The sequence below is a fragment of the Silene latifolia genome, chromosome 11, assembly GCF_048544455.1.
Source record: "Silene latifolia isolate original U9 population chromosome 11, ASM4854445v1, whole genome shotgun sequence".
NCBI lineage: Eukaryota > Viridiplantae > Streptophyta > Magnoliopsida > Caryophyllales > Caryophyllaceae > Silene > Silene latifolia.
Genome location: NC_133536.1, coordinates 144123332 through 144140270, shown reverse-complemented (window position 1 = coordinate 144140270; position 16939 = coordinate 144123332). Strand labels below are relative to the sequence as shown.

The 16939-nt window shown below is 36.3% G+C and overlaps 2 protein-coding genes and 1 long non-coding RNA gene across 3 annotated transcripts; 2 read left to right on the top strand and 1 right to left on the bottom strand.

The window, feature by feature from the left end:
- Window positions 1–1371: 1371 nt before the first annotated feature.
- Window positions 1372–2862, top strand: LOC141614102 (uncharacterized). The gene has a single exon (XM_074432857.1). The coding sequence runs from the start codon at window positions 1372–1374 to the stop codon at window positions 2860–2862; it is 1491 nt and encodes a 496-aa protein (XP_074288958.1).
- A 6460-nt stretch (window positions 2863–9322) lies between these two features.
- On the bottom strand, window positions 9323–11691 carry LOC141615114 (uncharacterized). The gene is made up of 3 exons (XR_012529632.1): window positions 11603–11691; window positions 11418–11490; window positions 9323–9578 (listed from the first exon to the last, which is right to left on the bottom strand). It is a non-coding gene; the product is annotated as an uncharacterized LOC141615114 (long non-coding RNA).
- Window positions 11692–12422: 731 nt separating this feature from the next.
- On the top strand, window positions 12423–13342 carry LOC141615113 (ubiquitin-like-specific protease 1C). The gene is made up of 4 exons (XM_074433652.1): window positions 12423–12592; window positions 12733–12925; window positions 13028–13132; window positions 13223–13342. The coding sequence occupies exons 1-4, from the start codon at window positions 12474–12476 to the stop codon at window positions 13304–13306; spliced, it is 501 nt and encodes a 166-aa protein (XP_074289753.1). The 5' UTR covers window positions 12423–12473; the 3' UTR covers window positions 13307–13342.
- The last annotated feature ends 3597 nt before the right edge of the window (window positions 13343–16939 follow it).

Here is a 16939-nt window from a genome sequence, read left to right as displayed (position 1 = left end):
CCCAATAATAAAATTGAATTAGAAAATATATCCTAGCTCAATTGGCGTCAGTAGCTAGAGGCGTAAAAAACGTTTTGTCAACCTGAAGCTTCTTACATTGTAATCATCATCAAGGAATTATGGAGGCAATTTATAAATGAACTAATTATCAAACTGAATATATCACCATTTAATAGTACAAAATACAATCTGTAAAACGGAGAGAAATCCTTATTCAACCAAAAGCACACAATTAAAATACGTATTTAAACTCTTATACAGTAGCTTTTCACAATCCCGTGCAACTGAATAAGATGGAAAGCTGGAAGTCTTTATAAAGATGTCACTACATTGAAGTTACTTCTAACATACAAAGCCATATTACTTTTGAAATCTAATAGCTCCATTGGAATAAACTCTTTCAATTCCTCTTCAAGTCCTTGAGCTTTTTTACTTGCTTTTGTGCGTGCATTGAGTAGTTCTTGGAGGACATAAGATTTGTTTAATTGTGTATCATTAATTATAAAAATGACCATCTAAGGGAAATAATAAAAGAAGTTACAATTATGGGAATTTTCTAATAATTTTGAAAATGTGTAATATGTGTTTATTGGCAATATGAATTTGCTTAATTTTCTTTTTTTTTTTCAATCTTGAATTTAAGCAAAAAAATAGTGAAGTGAGCTGAATAATTCAATGTACCTTGTATTTTTTTCCTACAATATTTCATCAGTATTGAAGTACATAAAAAACTTAAAATAAGGAATTTTAAAAGGTAGTATATGATATTACTCATAGCCATTCTCAATATTTAGCTTCTCCATGTAGAAATTTGCTTTGGTTATATAATTGAGTGAGTGGCTGAAAAAGAACAGGATAGCATGCTTAGTTTGTGTTCAATACTATACACTCTTCATCTCAATCATTTGTTTACCTTTGATTAAAATATTTCTCACGATGAATATAAAAGGTAAACAAATGTTTGGAATGAAGGGAGTATCCAACATTGAAAACAATTACTCAACATTAGTTATCCAAATAATGAAAAACATTGATTTAGAAATATTACCTATCTAAACTTATTTAATGGGTGTCCAGGAACATCAAAAATATTGTCGGATATCTACGTAGCACAATCTCAATAGCTCGAATTGAAAGCCATCTTAAAGGGACTTAAACATCAAAATTGACACAATCAAAGTGTATAATGACTAAACTTCTAGTCTACTTAACCCAATAAACACATATAAGATCCAAGTTGACAGAAAAAGAAAGATTGAAATTTGCCCAGAAATTACGAAACCCTAGTTTTTGAATTAATATAAAGAAACTCCTACACTATTAAATAATTGTTACTAATTTCACGATATATATGTTTGAATTAATTATAGCATGGATCGAAGTTGGATGTATGGAAAGCGTGATTTTGAGTATCTTGAAAGGCTCCATGAATTTATTACTCAAGCAGTTGAACATCAAAGACAACAAGGGGATGATGCACAACTCATGTGCCCGTGTAGTGCATGTAAGAATCGAAAGAAGGTGAATTCTGGAAGTGAAATGCGAGAACATTTGATATTAAAGGGGTTTAAACCAAATTATACTGTGTGGATATGGCACGGAGAGAAAGAGAATGATATTCCTAATTGTCCTAACGCCGTAAATGTTGAGAAACAAGTTGATAATATTATGGTTGATTTTGAGGTAATTGGAGAGGATTGTAATAACAATGAGGTTAATGAGCATAGTGAAGATAAGGAGTGTGATAATGTCAATCAGATGATGGATGATCTTGAAAAAGATTTTGTTGATTGTCCGGAAATTTTTCAAATGCTGGTTGCTGATTCAAAAAAGCCGTTATTTCCGGGTTGCTCTAAATTTACCCGTCTATCAGCGGTGTTGAAGTTGTACACCTTAAAAGCTGGGAACGGGTGGAGCGATAAAAGTTTTACTGCTTTATTGAGACTCTTATCCGATATGTTGCCGAAAGGTAATGAGCTTCCTACTAACACTTATCGATGTAAGAAAGTGCTGTGTCCCCTCGCTACGAATTACCAAAAAATCCATGCATGCCCGAGTGACTGCATTTTGTACCGTAAAGACTACAACGACTTAGATGAGTGCCCACGATGCAAGAATTCAAGGTATAAGCTTAAAGAAGGTCGTAAAAAAGGGGGTCCGACAAAGACCTTATGGTATTTATCAATAATACCATGGTTTAAGCGTTTGTTTGCAAATCCGAAAGATGCAGAGTATATGTTATGGCATGACAAAGGGAGGAAGAAAGATGGCAAGTTACGACATGTCGCCGATGCTCCTCAGTGGAGGACAATCGATAGAGATTTCCCGGAATTTGGTAGTGAACCTAGAAATTTAAGATTAGGGCTTTGCACTGACGGAATTAATCCTTTCGGAACTCTAAGTACCCAACATAGTACTTGGCCAATAATGTTGATAATTTACAATCTCCCTCCTTGGCTTACTACAAAGAGCAAATACATTTTATTGACCATGTTAATATCAGGTCCTAAACAACCGGGTAATGATATTGACGTGTATCTAGAGCTACTGATAGAGGATTTGAAAATGTTGTGGAATATTGGAGTGGAGGTGTTTGATGCAGCCAGCGGTTCAAAATTTCAAATGCGTGCTATGTTGTACTGCACTATCAATGACTTCCCTGCGTTTGGTAACCTCTCGGGTTATAGGCTGAAGACCGATAAGGGGTGTCCTGTATGTGGTGATGACACCGAGTCTGATGGTTGGAGCACTCTGGGAAACATGTGTACATGTGTCATCGTCGAGGGCTTGACCTGGGCCATGCATATCGTAAGAGGAAGAAGGCATTCTATGGTAAAACTGAACACCGGTCAGCCCCTTTAGTTCTAAGTGGAAAACAGTATCACGCACGGGTTAAAAACATACGTACAGAGTATGGAAAATCGTACAAACCTCCACCAAACGGTGTATATCACACAAAGAAGTCCATATTTTGGGACATACCTTATTGGAAGCATTTGTCGGTTAGGCATTGTATTGACGTCATGCATGTAGAAAAGAACGTGTTTGATAGTATTATTGGCACTTTGTTGAATATGCCTAATAAAACTAAAGATGGTGTAAAAGCGAGACATGACATGGTTGCTAGGGGTCGTTTCGAAGAAAATCCAATTCAGAAGGGGAAGCGTACCTACTTACCCTCTATTTTGCACGACTTTGTCCAGAAATGAGAAGAAGGTGCTGTGTGAATCTTTAAAGGGAGTGAAGGTGCCGCATGGATATTCCTCCAACATAAGTAGCCTTGTTTCAATGAAGGATTTGAAGTTAGTGGGATTGAAATCTCATGATTGCCATGTTTTGTTAACCCAACTATTGCCTGTAGCTATCCGATCTGTTTTGCCTAAGCATGTCAGACAAGTCATCACAAAGCTTTGTAAATTCTTTAATGCAATAAACGCGAAAGACATTGATCCAGATTCTTTGGATGATTTACAAGCCGATGTTGTTGTGATACTTTGTGAGCTTGAAATGTACTTTCCAATTAGTTTGTTTGACATTATGGTTCACTTAATTGTTCACCTGGTGAGAGAGATAAAACTTTGTGGACCGGTATTTCAGAGAAGCATGTGGCCGATGGAGCGAGAGATGGGAACCTATAAGAGACGAATGAAGAATCGATATCGTCCTGAAGGCAGTATTATTGAAGCAACGGTTGCTTCTGAGACACTTGGATTTTGCCATGATTATTTGAATAATGTGCAACCTCTTGGACTTCCTACATCTCGACATGAAGGAAGGCTTGAAGGGAAGGGTACTTTAGGAAAAAATGTCATTACCGTTGATCGTGCTTTATTTGACAAGGCCCATATGTATGTTTTGCAACACATGACGGAGGTTCATCCATATTTAGAGAATCACTTTGCCATATTGAAAAGACAATATCCAAATAAACGTGAAGCTTGGTTAATAAGTGAACAAAATCGATGTTTTTGACAGTGGTTTAAAGAAATGGTAATGACAGAGTTATCAAAGAAAACACCCAAGATTAGTGACAATTTTAGATGGTTAGCAAATGGACCAAAGGCTAACATTTCTTCTTATGAAGGATATGATATCAATGGGTTCTGCTTTTACACAAGTCGTCAAGATCCGAAAAGTACAATGCAGAATAGTGGAGTTACAGTTGTTGCATCATCGGTAGAATATGTTGGAAGGGGTAAGCAACCAGTGGATATAACACGATCGTATTACGGGGTAATTTTTGATATATGGGAGCTTGATTATGTGGATTTTTCTGTACCCTTATTTCGATGTAAATGGGCTGACAGTGAGAAAGGCGTCCAGGTTGATGACATGGGATTTATTTTGGTTGACTTCAATGTTATTAGCCATATTGATGATCCTTTTATACTTGCATCTCAAGCGAAACAAGTTTTCTTTATGGAAGATCCTTTGGACAATAAACGTTCAATTGTCCTTTATGGTAAAAGGTGCATTCTCGGGGTGGATGGTGTTGTTGATGAAGAAGAATACGACCAACTTGATGAACCTTCTCCTATTTCTACAAACTACCAAAATCTGCAAGTAATACGTGATGAAACTTATTTGCGTGAAGATCATGACGAGGGAATATGGTTTGATAACCCGAAATAGTTGTTTTTCTTTTTAAAAGATCAGATATTCATGTCATCAATAAATTGCCTGAACAACATAATAAATAGCCTGAACCAGACACTAGTAATCTTTGTCTTCACTGTATCCAGGGCCAGTTTATTACTATGAGGCATTTTTTTTCGCTAAAATGTAAGCTTTTCATTATAAAACCGCAATTATATGTCAACATGTATTTTCCACATTACAAATTTTCAAGCTCATATTTAAAGAAATTGCATCCTACACAACCATAAGCTATCCTTAGTACTGATAACTCGAGGTTTACATTCAATAAATCTATTCTGAAGCATCCTTTGAATAGTCAGAGCTATATCCACAGGCCGACTAACTCTTCCGGAGTCTGCTCCATCTTCTGCAGGCTGACTAACTCTTCCATATATTCGGCCTCTTCAACATTATCTACAACTTTCAGGTCCAGACCCTAAACAATTAATGTCCACAAGAAACTGATCAAGGTGCGAACTTCTCAAGTCTGACATGGACGGATAGTTGGATAGCTATATGCCTATATCCATTTTGAGCGAATTAGAAGAATATAAACCCTACTGATTTTTCACACTTCCACAGTAGAAATAGTACTTAGCAATTTAGCATGATCATAACTTATAAGCCATAACATTCAGAATGTTAGTGTGCAGTAGATCAGTCCCTAGCCAACAACAAATCAATTGCAAAACAGACTCACTGAAATGGCAAGTCTCCATCAAATGAATATAAGTCTCAAGAAGAAGATGACGGATGCAAAGAAGACAGATCATCGGCAAAGCAAAGAACTGGAGTCGCATCGGCTTATCTTTCAAAGATCGGGGCACGATGAGAGACCAACCAAGAAATAAAAGAGTGCTTGGGTTGCGCCATAGGACACCTAATAGACCTATACCACTCAACCTGATTTTTCCTGTCACGAATCCATTCATAGCAGCAGGTTGATACTCAGACCATACAGAGTTTTTCATATACACATGATGCACCTGAGGCATATTACTATGAGGCAGTATGAGTGACAATTAACTTTTTAGTGTACTGGCGTTGTTGGATATGCTCTAACATTAACCTCTTTAACTATATAGATTCAGATTATCAGTAAGCAAGCCAGGAGTTCCACATGTCCTTTATTTTTCCCTGCATCTTTTATCTTGGCTCTCTGTAGCAGTAACAATTGTGCATTTATAAACTGAATAGCCATGGTGTCCACTTTCTGTTTTTTAATAAATTTCTATTTATTTCAGGTGCTCGACATGAGTGAAAATGAGATGAGTGAAAATGAGGTCAATGACTCTGGTCCAGAGAAAAAAACGAGAGGCGTGACAATTGGAAAGAACTTAAAAGAAGTAAATCCAACAGACCTGTCTATTGATTTTAATGAGTATGGTCAGCCAGTGGGGAAATACCATGACAAATTTGTCACTGACATCGGAGTTTTAGCTAAAAATATCAAGATCACATACAATGATTGGAGAAAGGTACCATTGGGCGAAAAAGAAACACTTTGGAAAGAAGTAAAGGTATGAAAAACAAATAAATTTGATAATTTGAATGTTTAGTTTTTGTCTTACTGAGTTTGGTATGAGATTTATTATCGGTTAGATATTATTTTTATTTTTCTTGTGTAGATCACATGGAAGATTAAAGATGACACGAATAAAACGGATGTTCTAAAGATTATGTCAAAAGCATTCAGAGAATTCAGGTTTACATTAACACGCACTTACATTACCAAGACCATGAAACATAAGGATGAAAAAGTAGTCGGCGATACTCCTGTTGGTAAATATGATCAAATTAAGCCAGATGTTTGGAAAGAATTTAAAAAACAACGCAGGGATAAGAGCTTCTTGGTGAGTATTGATTAATGTAATAGTTAAGTTATTTAGTGTTTAAAGAAAGTAATTTGTATTGTGATGCAAAATTATATGTGACCAAATTGTAGGAAAAAAGTGCAAAGGCTCAGGCCTCCCAAAGGCATAACAAGCATCCACATTTTTTGGGAAGATCTGGATATGCCGCAAAGAGAGAAAAATGGTACAAAGAAGAACTTGTGCAAGAACTTAGGCAAAAGAAATTGGATAATGATGATGCTGATCCCCTTCTTGTCAAAGAAGTGTTTAGTTCAGTAACTAAACGCATCAATGATCGGGGTTATTTATGGATTAAAGCACATACTCCATCATCTAATGCTCCTCTACCTCAAACACTGAACGTGATAGAAGAATACGTAAGTAAATTTTATTGTTCAGTAATTTAGTATAAATATCAGAATGAATTATGAATTAATTGTTGCATCTCAGTGAGTCATTGATGGTTACTCAGTGGCTACTGGATTTGAGCAAGGTTCTCTTTAATAATTAGTCAGCAGTGTTCGTTTGTAAGCACTGTGAGTATTGGGAGCAATTTAATAAAATTGATATTGTCTTTAATCATGCCACTGTATATGAAGGAATTGTTGACTCTTGGCAATAAATGTTCAAGGATCGACCTCAGATCCTTAGATGGTACAACCGCACAGGAGATAGCCGACAACTCAGGAAACTTTGGAATTTGATCATTGTTTTCGAGTAATTTCACAGGATCCTCTGTGGTAGACATTGTTCCTGGCTTCCTGCTCGCAGACAATCAAACATGAGTCAACTCTGTAATTTGATAGGAACTCTGTTAAATTTCTTATTAAAGCTTTTATTTAATTAAATTTCATAGTCTTGATTAATTTTGTAAACTATATTTTTAGAAACATTGGAAGGAAAAAGAGAAGACATGAGAGTTTGTTCCTACAAGACTCGAAGATGCATTGACCAAAGCATTAGGAAAGCCGGAACACAATGGCAGAACAAGAGGTGTCGGAGGTTTTGTTGGTCTCCAGAAATATTTTGGAAAACCGGCAAGTCGAAGTACTAACGGAAAGAATTATTCTAAAGATGATATTCAATTGCTTATTGAAAAGGTAAAGAGGGAAGCAAAGGAGGAGGCTAAGAGAGAAACCATGGATGAAGTGAACGTGCTGATGGAGAAGAAATGGGCGGAATTGATTGGAAAAATGTCTCATATAGATGTTATTACTGGAGGTTCATTACAGGATCCATCAATGCATCGAAGAGATCATAGTAGCTGTCATTCTACTCATCAAATTTCTACTCATCAAATTGACCCTTTTGTTGAATTAAAGGTAATATCAACATATTTATTTACCAATTTTTTTTCATTGAATTTATTATATTTCAATGTACAATGTGAAAGCTTGTAGTGTGTAAAAGTTATGTCATGACGATAAAGAAACCTCCTGGTCAGGCTTCTTGATGTTGTTGCTTCTGTCTGAAGTAGTTGATTATCTTTGTTTTTCACCTTATTTTTGCATCCAAATTCTATTTTCTCGTACAAGAATGGATGATCATGTTAATGGATCGTAAATGTTCATATTATTGATCATGTTAATGATCATATGAATCTGTTCGTTGTCGGCTTGCTGTATATGTGAACAAGGAGTTCACCGTTGTTGCTGAAGGAATGGTTTTCCCATGGGTAGAGGGTAAAATGGTACACAACAAACTGTTAACCATGGAGAACGCTCATGTTTGCATCGACAAAGTCATACGCGGGGATGTACCACTTCCGTTGCCGTGGATTGGATTCTTAATGGTCGGCGATGCACATGGTAGCTTTGCTCAATGGCCCAAATCATTGATTTTATTAGAAGAAAACTAGGTAAGTACACAAAATTTATTCTTACTTTCTTCTCTTAAAAATATCGTGAATTTAGTGAATTTAGAATGAACCCATAAGGCCATAATCTGACATATAACCCTTCTTTTTCACAATTCTCGCTCATACCCCTTGTGCTTTATAACTAATCGCATCCGTGACCATTAAAATTTAAAACGTCAATTCTTCTGTTAACTCCTCAGATAGCTGATGACTTATGACTTGGACTTTGCCTTCCAACTTGACTGAACCCACATGAGAAAAACCCATTAAAGTATATACTAAAGTGCTAATATTACGGGGTACACATGAGAAAACATAAAAATTAAGGGGTACACATGAGAAAAACCCATTAAAGTATATACTAATGTGCTAATATTACGTTGTCCATGAACTTTTTTTCTTATTATTAAGGTCAATTCTAAGACTCGAAAGCCTAAGAGAAAAGAAAACTCCAAGAACACGTCCAAAAACACGGGCGAGTCCCCTAATAAAGTTCGAAAGCAAGTAAGTATCATCATTTCTTATAGGGTTATTTAATATGAATACTCTAATCTATGGCAATACTTCTCAAAATACTCTAAACTCGGTTTTAACTACCAATATAACCAACAATTACACATATTATCTATGAACAGAATTCGTGTTTTCTTCATTGTTGGGCAAAATAAGTGGTCTCTTTGTATTCATTCTTGTATTTCGTCATTGTTTTGTTCTGCCCAACATTCTTTAAGCACTATTGAGATTAGTTTATGTGTTTCGAGCTTGTTAATTTATCTATCGTTTTTATAGCTTAGGGTTACTGCTATATTACTTCACTTGTCTAATTTAACTTGTTTTTATTTTAAATGCTAAGTCCGTTGAAAAGGCTATGGTAAAAGGTAATAATAAGGCGTCATGTGGTGAAGAACAAGACGACGTTACACCTCTAAGCGCGGAAGATGTGACACCCCTCGATGAGGCATCAAAAGAACTATTAAATCTAAGCGGAAAGATAAGGGATTTTTAAAACCTTTAAAGTTTAAAGTGTGAAATCCACCATAAGTGATCAAACGAAAATGAAAAGTAAGATGAATAAGTTTTACAATTAAAAACGGAGTGCGTTGGGGAAAAGATATCCCACGAATAAACACAAGTCTAACTATAGGTGAGTCTAGGCAAACTATAACTAAGGTCCAAGGTTCAACGTTCTCGCTAGCTCACACGTCTTCCCCATAATCTGCATCACAAACCTGTCATTCATGTAAACATGAACGCCACAGTCAGTGGGGAGTAACTCAGGGTTCTCCCAGCCACAATATGTCAAAATGCACATAAGCAAGAACTTAATTAAACATATTGATCATGCATCATACTTGAATAATATGAACAAGGGAATATAAACGATAATCATAATGAGATAGGCACATTGCATTCTTAATGAGATAGGCATGGTACATTATATTAAACATGCATTCAATGTAACCCAAAACATGGATATGAGATTAGACATCGAATCATATGAAGAAGGTAAACAACGGATCAATTGAATAGAAAATACATGGATGGAAACCAATAGCCATTACTTGAAAACCTCTTAACAACCATAGCACGGGACGTGGCTACTAATGTCACATTCATACTTATGGCTTGCATCTCACCATAAGAACGGATGGGAACATCAATCCCGGCGATCATATCGCAACTAGGGGCTTGCATCTCACCACTAGTATCCGATAGGACCAAGACTCTCACAAACAATCATAGAAGACGTGCACTCTCGTATATAAGAACACGACAATGACCGTAATCAGCAAGACATTTACAAAGGCTTTGACTCAAACAAGACAGACCCCTAGACTCCAACCTCTTGGTAGGACGACGATCATAATACGGTCCTAGTCTAAACCTGGATCCAGACTCTCGGGATGGGCGACACCCGATTCGACAAACGATACCAAATCGTATCCAAGACTCGAAACATGGCACGCACTCGTATCCAAAGGTCGAGTAACCTCTAATCGGAAACATGGCACGCACTCGTATCCAAAGGTCCGAAGAAAGGCGGAAGGATATCCTAATTCGGAAACATGGCACGCACTCGTACCAAAGGTCCAAAGAAGGAAAGATAACCCAATCCGGAAACATGGCTCACACTCGTGACCAAAGGTCCGAAAGGGGTAAATAGGGAAAGTCTAGTCGTCACACAATGTAAGTCGTCGCACTTGGGTCACAAATACGAGTGGAAAAGATTGCACAAACATAACGTAAACAATTCATGTGAAGCATGCATAAGTATAAAGGTATAAGAAACATCAAGTACTCCCATGATAAAAGAGTCTCAACACATCATACACAAGCATTAGAACCAAAGTTAAGATGCATACCCAACAAGAAACTCAAAACCCAATCTATAACAACAAGTTTAGTACTCGACTACAACAAGGGTCAACTTCAAACGGTCATAACTTGAGTTCTATACATGATAATGAGGTGAAACCAGTTGGAGGTGATAGCTTATCCTCTTACGGTTCTAACGGTTGGTCATAAGCCTCAAAGAAACAAGTAACGAAAAAGTTATGGCCATTTTAAGAAAACTGGTCCAGGCTGAGTGCGCAGCCTGCGCCGAGGTGCGCAGCCTGCGCCTAGATGCGGATTTGCACGACACAACAACTTCACCTTCATCCCCAAATCATTTTTTTATCATGCCAATACAATCCTAATTCCACCATATGTTACCCAAGCAACTTTATACAAGTATTAAGGGTGAAATCAAAGCATAAAAGAGGGATTAAAACACAAGGTTCGATTCAAATTCAAACAATTCCAAACTAACAAATTCGTGACATAATTAAACACAATTATTAAGCATGAATAAGATGGTTTCTTTACTAATTCATCCATATAAACATTCATGTAACCCAAAGGATTGGAAATTCCTTCAACTAACCATGAGATGGTTTCTCATACAAACTCATTCAACAACAAACATGTGAAACAAGAAAAGATTCAAACTTTAACATACACATGAACAAACTACAACATATAAACACACAAATTTGACATAATGTCGAGTAACCCATCAACGTTACCTTTTTGCACTTAAATCCACAATATACTCATCTACCTTTCAAGAATCCACTTCCGGGTTAACTAATCTTTCTCCTAGACATGAGAAAACACAAATTAAGACTAAGAATCGAAACTAGAAAAAGGGTACCATGTGTAATATGGGTCGACAGCCCTAAATAAGGAGGAAAGTCGGATCTTTTCTTACCTAGAAAGATGGAGGGCGATGAGAGGAAGAGATAGACGCGAAAATCACTTGATTCGGATAAGAATTGAGCAAGTTATGGTGTTTTGAAGATTTGTAAGAGGAGAGTATGCAAATGGTGTTTGTGTTTGTGGTGGTGTTGCTGAAATTGTGAGGAAGGAGGAGGGGTTAGGGTTTCCCTCATTATTTTGATGAGGAGGAAGGAGTAGTAGGTGAGTCCATTGGTCATACTAGGCCCAATAAGCAAAATTGAGTCGATATACACATGAATTTACGTCTCAAGCCCACTACAACTCAAGACGGAGAATATTATTATTATTACCATTATTATCCGACCAAAATATTTATTTTGTATAACTTAAGCTTTAAAAATATAATATTTATAAAAATCATGTTTAATAATGAAATTAATTAAATTAAATAATTTAAAATATAAATAAGACCATAGAATGGTTAATTAAATTATAAATGTCAAAATGGAAAATTCGCGGGTGTTACAGAAGAGGTTGAGAAACTAGGTTTTTTTTGTTGTTCTTTAGAATTTAAGTTGTGTTCCTTGTCGAAAAATGCCACAATCGAGATGGTGATAGATGAGTCCGTTTATAATTATAAAGAAGGTAGCACAAGGAGCTTTTTGACGATTGTCGAGATTAGGCAGATGTTCAGAAATAAATGGCTAAATGTTGTTATGCTTCAAATTTTGGAAAGGTATGTATTTATATAAAACCTTATATTTTTTCGTATGCTTGGACTTTTTGTACTTGTTCGTTATGTATTATTATTCGTTCACTCATACTTTCTTTGCTAATATAATCAATGTAGTTTCTTATATCAATATGCTACTGAAAGCGAAGCAACAAAACTGGTAGGATACATGTGTCCGGTGAAACTTTGTGAATATATGCATAGGGGGCGAGAATGTGAAGATTATATTGTTCATGTTTGGAAGATTCAAGATGAAAAGAATTACATCATTGGCGCATTTCATGAGAGGTAATAATTTTATTTGTTTTTAATTTATTACTTTAATAATATAAGATTTATTATTAAGGGTTATTTAATGATAATACTCCAAACTATTATTAAGGGTTATTTAATGATAGTAATTCCAACAAATGAACTTATATGTGTAGCAACCATTGGATGTTGATCGTTACATGCTTGGGGTTAAACACTATTTATATTTTGGATTCGGATCGAAAAAATCCAAAGAGATTGGACATAAAAAAAAGACTCCAAAACGCTTGGTCAATACATTGCATGCAAGGCGGAAGGCGAAATTTCGATAGAAAGAATAATAAACTCATCATCAAAGATGACATCTTGGTAAGTGAAATATGATCTCCTATATTTTAACAACTAACTTTGAATTATAATTACATTTTATATATTACATAACTAATATCATATTTTTTCTATAAATTTTAGTGTCCTCAACAACCAAAGGATTACGAGTGTGGTTATTATGTTATGAAATGGATGTATAACATAACTTTTTACTTTTCAAGTAAAAAGGAAGAAGAATTTTTGAAGGTATATCTTCTTTCCGTTCTTGGTATGATTTATTTATCTAGCTAGTTGTTGATTTATATTCTTACTAATTAACCTATTTGTTAACTATAGCTTATGGAGGAATCAAGCATGTCAAGTGGCGATATTTATGAGATCAAAGAAGAGTGGGCTACTAAATGTTTAGAGAACTTATAGATTAGTTTATCAACTAAGGCATGCATTTTTCATACACTTGGATATGCATCTTTGATAATAATGATATTGATGTTATTTTTATGTTGGATGTGATGCGAGATTGATGTAAGTTTGTTGTTGGACGTGTGTTGTTAGGAATACTATAAATGTGGTTACATTTCTTTTGACAGGTCTTATTGTGTTCATATAATATTTGGAATTATCAAATTTATGGGGAGGTGCTGCTGAAATTTCCGTAGAAAATTAATTATTATTTTAAAAAAAAATATAAATAATTTTTACGACGGTTCCTTCAGAAACGGCGTGAAAATATTAAATATTTCAAAAATATTTTGCCTTTAATGGCGGTTCTTCGCCAAACAACTGACGTTATAATTACCTATAATGGCGGTTCTGTAACAACAACCGTCGTTTTTTTTACCTTTTACAACGGTTCTATTAAAACAACCGTCGTTGTGCTTACCTATAGTGGTGCAATATGATATTATTTAAATACCTATGTTGGCGGTTTTTCAAACAATAACCGCCACTATATATGAGTTACAGTGGCGGTTCTTGTGTAAGAACCGTCGTTTAATCTAACCCTATAATGGCGGTTTTGTTGAAAAACCGCCACTGTAGCTAAGCTATTGTGGCGGTTGTACAACCGCCGTAAAGGCTAAACAACCCCGTGATATACGGCGCACCCATAATTTATAAAAACCGCCATAAAAAGGCCATTTATGACCGCCATTATAGGGGGTTTTTCTACTAGTGATTGTGACATAGATAGACGGACTACAGATAGATACCTTGCCTCCCTGTGGAGATCGACCCTGCTTGCTGCTAGCTTCTGTTAGTTATATTAAGGTATTATTTTTGGTACAGAAACGACCGTATCAAATTTTGGCGCCGTTACCGGCGAGGCAATTGGCTTGTTTATCTGTTTATTTTTGTCTGTCTCTAGCCTCAAAGGATTTATTCCTTGAGGCAGTTTTTATCGTTTTCTTTAGTGCTGTTTTGATAGGTCTACAGGTCTATTAGACAGATTTCAGAGAAAGATTAACGAAGGGAAGGGTTGAGTACCTTCGATTCTTTAGCCAAGATGACGTCCGTCTCCCAACTTATAGCCCGTTTTGAAGCTCCAGCCGTCAAAACTGCCAATTGGGAGAGGAAAAAGTACAACTAACAGAAGTCAGCGGTAAGTAGGGTCGATCTCCACATGGAGGCGGTCACTATTCACTTTTCTACTCGGTCTGTCTAATGTCACAGTGTGGGGGTTTTGGTTGTTTTAACTAAACTAAAGAGACTAAGGCAAGAGAGATAAAGACAAGAGAAATTAACAATAAGAAAAGGGAACTAGGATGTCGGGTCATCGATGAACGTCAGTCAATTGCGGCTAAGGTCACAGATCAGTCAGTTGTATCGGTCTAAGGGGCAACGAATATCTCCTTCCGGTCTCAATTCGCCCTAAAACACTAATAGCTTAGCTTCCGCCCTAACAAAAGTGCCCTAATGCTCACTGCAGGTCTCACCCCTTCAAACCTTCCGGTCTAGGTCAAGGCTTACCAAAATTAAAAGGCTAATTGTGTGGACTCAACTAGCAGGATACAAATATAGCAGTGATTAGCAAGATAGACTTAAACAACAACGACAAATCTATAACCTAACTAGCAATTAACGATAGTCCATCGAATCACCTAATCCTAGCAGGGTAATTAGCTAGACATAAATAAATGAAGAACAAGAATAAAGGGTAGAAGAACAATAAGCATTAATTAAATAAAAGATAAGAGGGAAAGAAAGAAAGTTACAGTGGAAAAGATCCGGAAAATGAGAAGCAGAGCAAAAAGTAATGAAAACAGTGTATTCGAATGATAAGAGATGTGGGAGAGAAGAGAAGAGAAGAGAGACGTCCTACCTTCCTATTTATAAGAAAATAGGATTTATTTGACCTAATGACGAAATAAAACTAAAAAGCCCAACCCATGAGCGATTACACTCGATCGAGTGGTTTAAAACTACTCGATCGAGTAAACCTGAACTCAAACCATTCCATCGACTGAAAAATATACTCGATCGAATAAACACTAAATAGACACTGTTCGATCAACTTGAATAAGTACTCGATCGACTTATTATTTGATCTAAAACCACTCGATCGACTAGTAAAGTACTCGATCGAGTGAAATATGACTTCAGCAGCTTATAATCTCGTTAGTTTCAGCTTTGACTTGTCTTTTAGCTCCCGAAACGGCTTCACGCATCCCGAGACAGCAATATTTCCACTCCAAATTCACTCTTCCTCCAAATGCATGCAAAACGGACGATAAACGGCTTGATTCTACTACTTTATGGTCCATTCCTGCAAATAGAACAAAACACACCAAAGTAGCATATTCGGGGCATTTCGTAGCATAAACTACGACAATAGCATAGAAATACGTGCATAAAAAGGCCTAAAAAGACTATATAAAATGCACGTATCATCAGGTTGTGATGGTAAATGACCGGGTTGCCTTGAGGCTTGATTCAAGTGAGTTAATGGAAGCACCTTTCGCTTGGTCACTCTTTTGCAATTGAATTTTCAATGATTGCACCATCGACTTCAACTCGTCTATATCACTTATGCCACTAGAAGAGGCACCTTGTTGCGGCAGTGGGAAAGATAGAGGCTTTTGAAAGCCTTGTTGTTGTTGTTTTTTATGAGGCGGTGCATAAACTTGTTGTTGCGGTGGAGGTGTAGGATTCAAAATATTTTGACTAATCCATCTCAAGTTACGATGAACTCCAGCTTGGTTATTGTAATAGGAGCCTCCTTGCCTAAATTGTTGAAAGGCATAGACCTGCTCATTTGTTGTAGGCGGCCACTCGGTCGAGTGCAGGGTGCACTCGATCGAGTGCCACCTGGGAAGAATGTTTTCATTCTCTAACTCGTTCCCAAGCTTTCCTATTTCATCACTCAATTAGGCACTACAACTAGATCACGATGTACACCGTAGGTGTTTCACTTGACGATTGGGTGGCAACTGCACAAACAACATCTATACTACCGCTCATAGGACAGAATTTCACCAACTACTTTCACACGTCATGCATGCATACTTAAATTAAACGGTTACCCTATATAACACCAAAGATCAAGTATCTCAACAATATGATTAAATCCTCAAATATTATATGCCACACTCTTACTCTTATCACCGCGAAAACCAAGCTTGGTAATACTAAATCCACAACTTTGTCTCACAAATAACATTCCCCGAAAACTCGACTTTAAAAGGGCAATCTCGTCTCTTTGTCTCACAAAATAACATCCTCCTAAAAAGGACGACGTCGGCATAATAATATGATCATAACTTACCATATCACACATGTACACTGACTTTCGAATAGTTTCGCCATACATTTCTCACTACGACCCTTACTAGACATATTGCACCCTCAATTCTCCTTGGTCACCTCAAATTCAACCTAATATCTTCTTATATTCCTATTTCATAAATCTTTGCTATCATCTATCAATTCTCGTCAATCCTTGAATTCAATTTACATATTTTATTCTAACCTTAGATACCTCAATTGCTTTCTCACTATTCCACCATTCAATCTCATTTATTTATCAACTCAAGATTTCCAAGTCATGTTCAACCA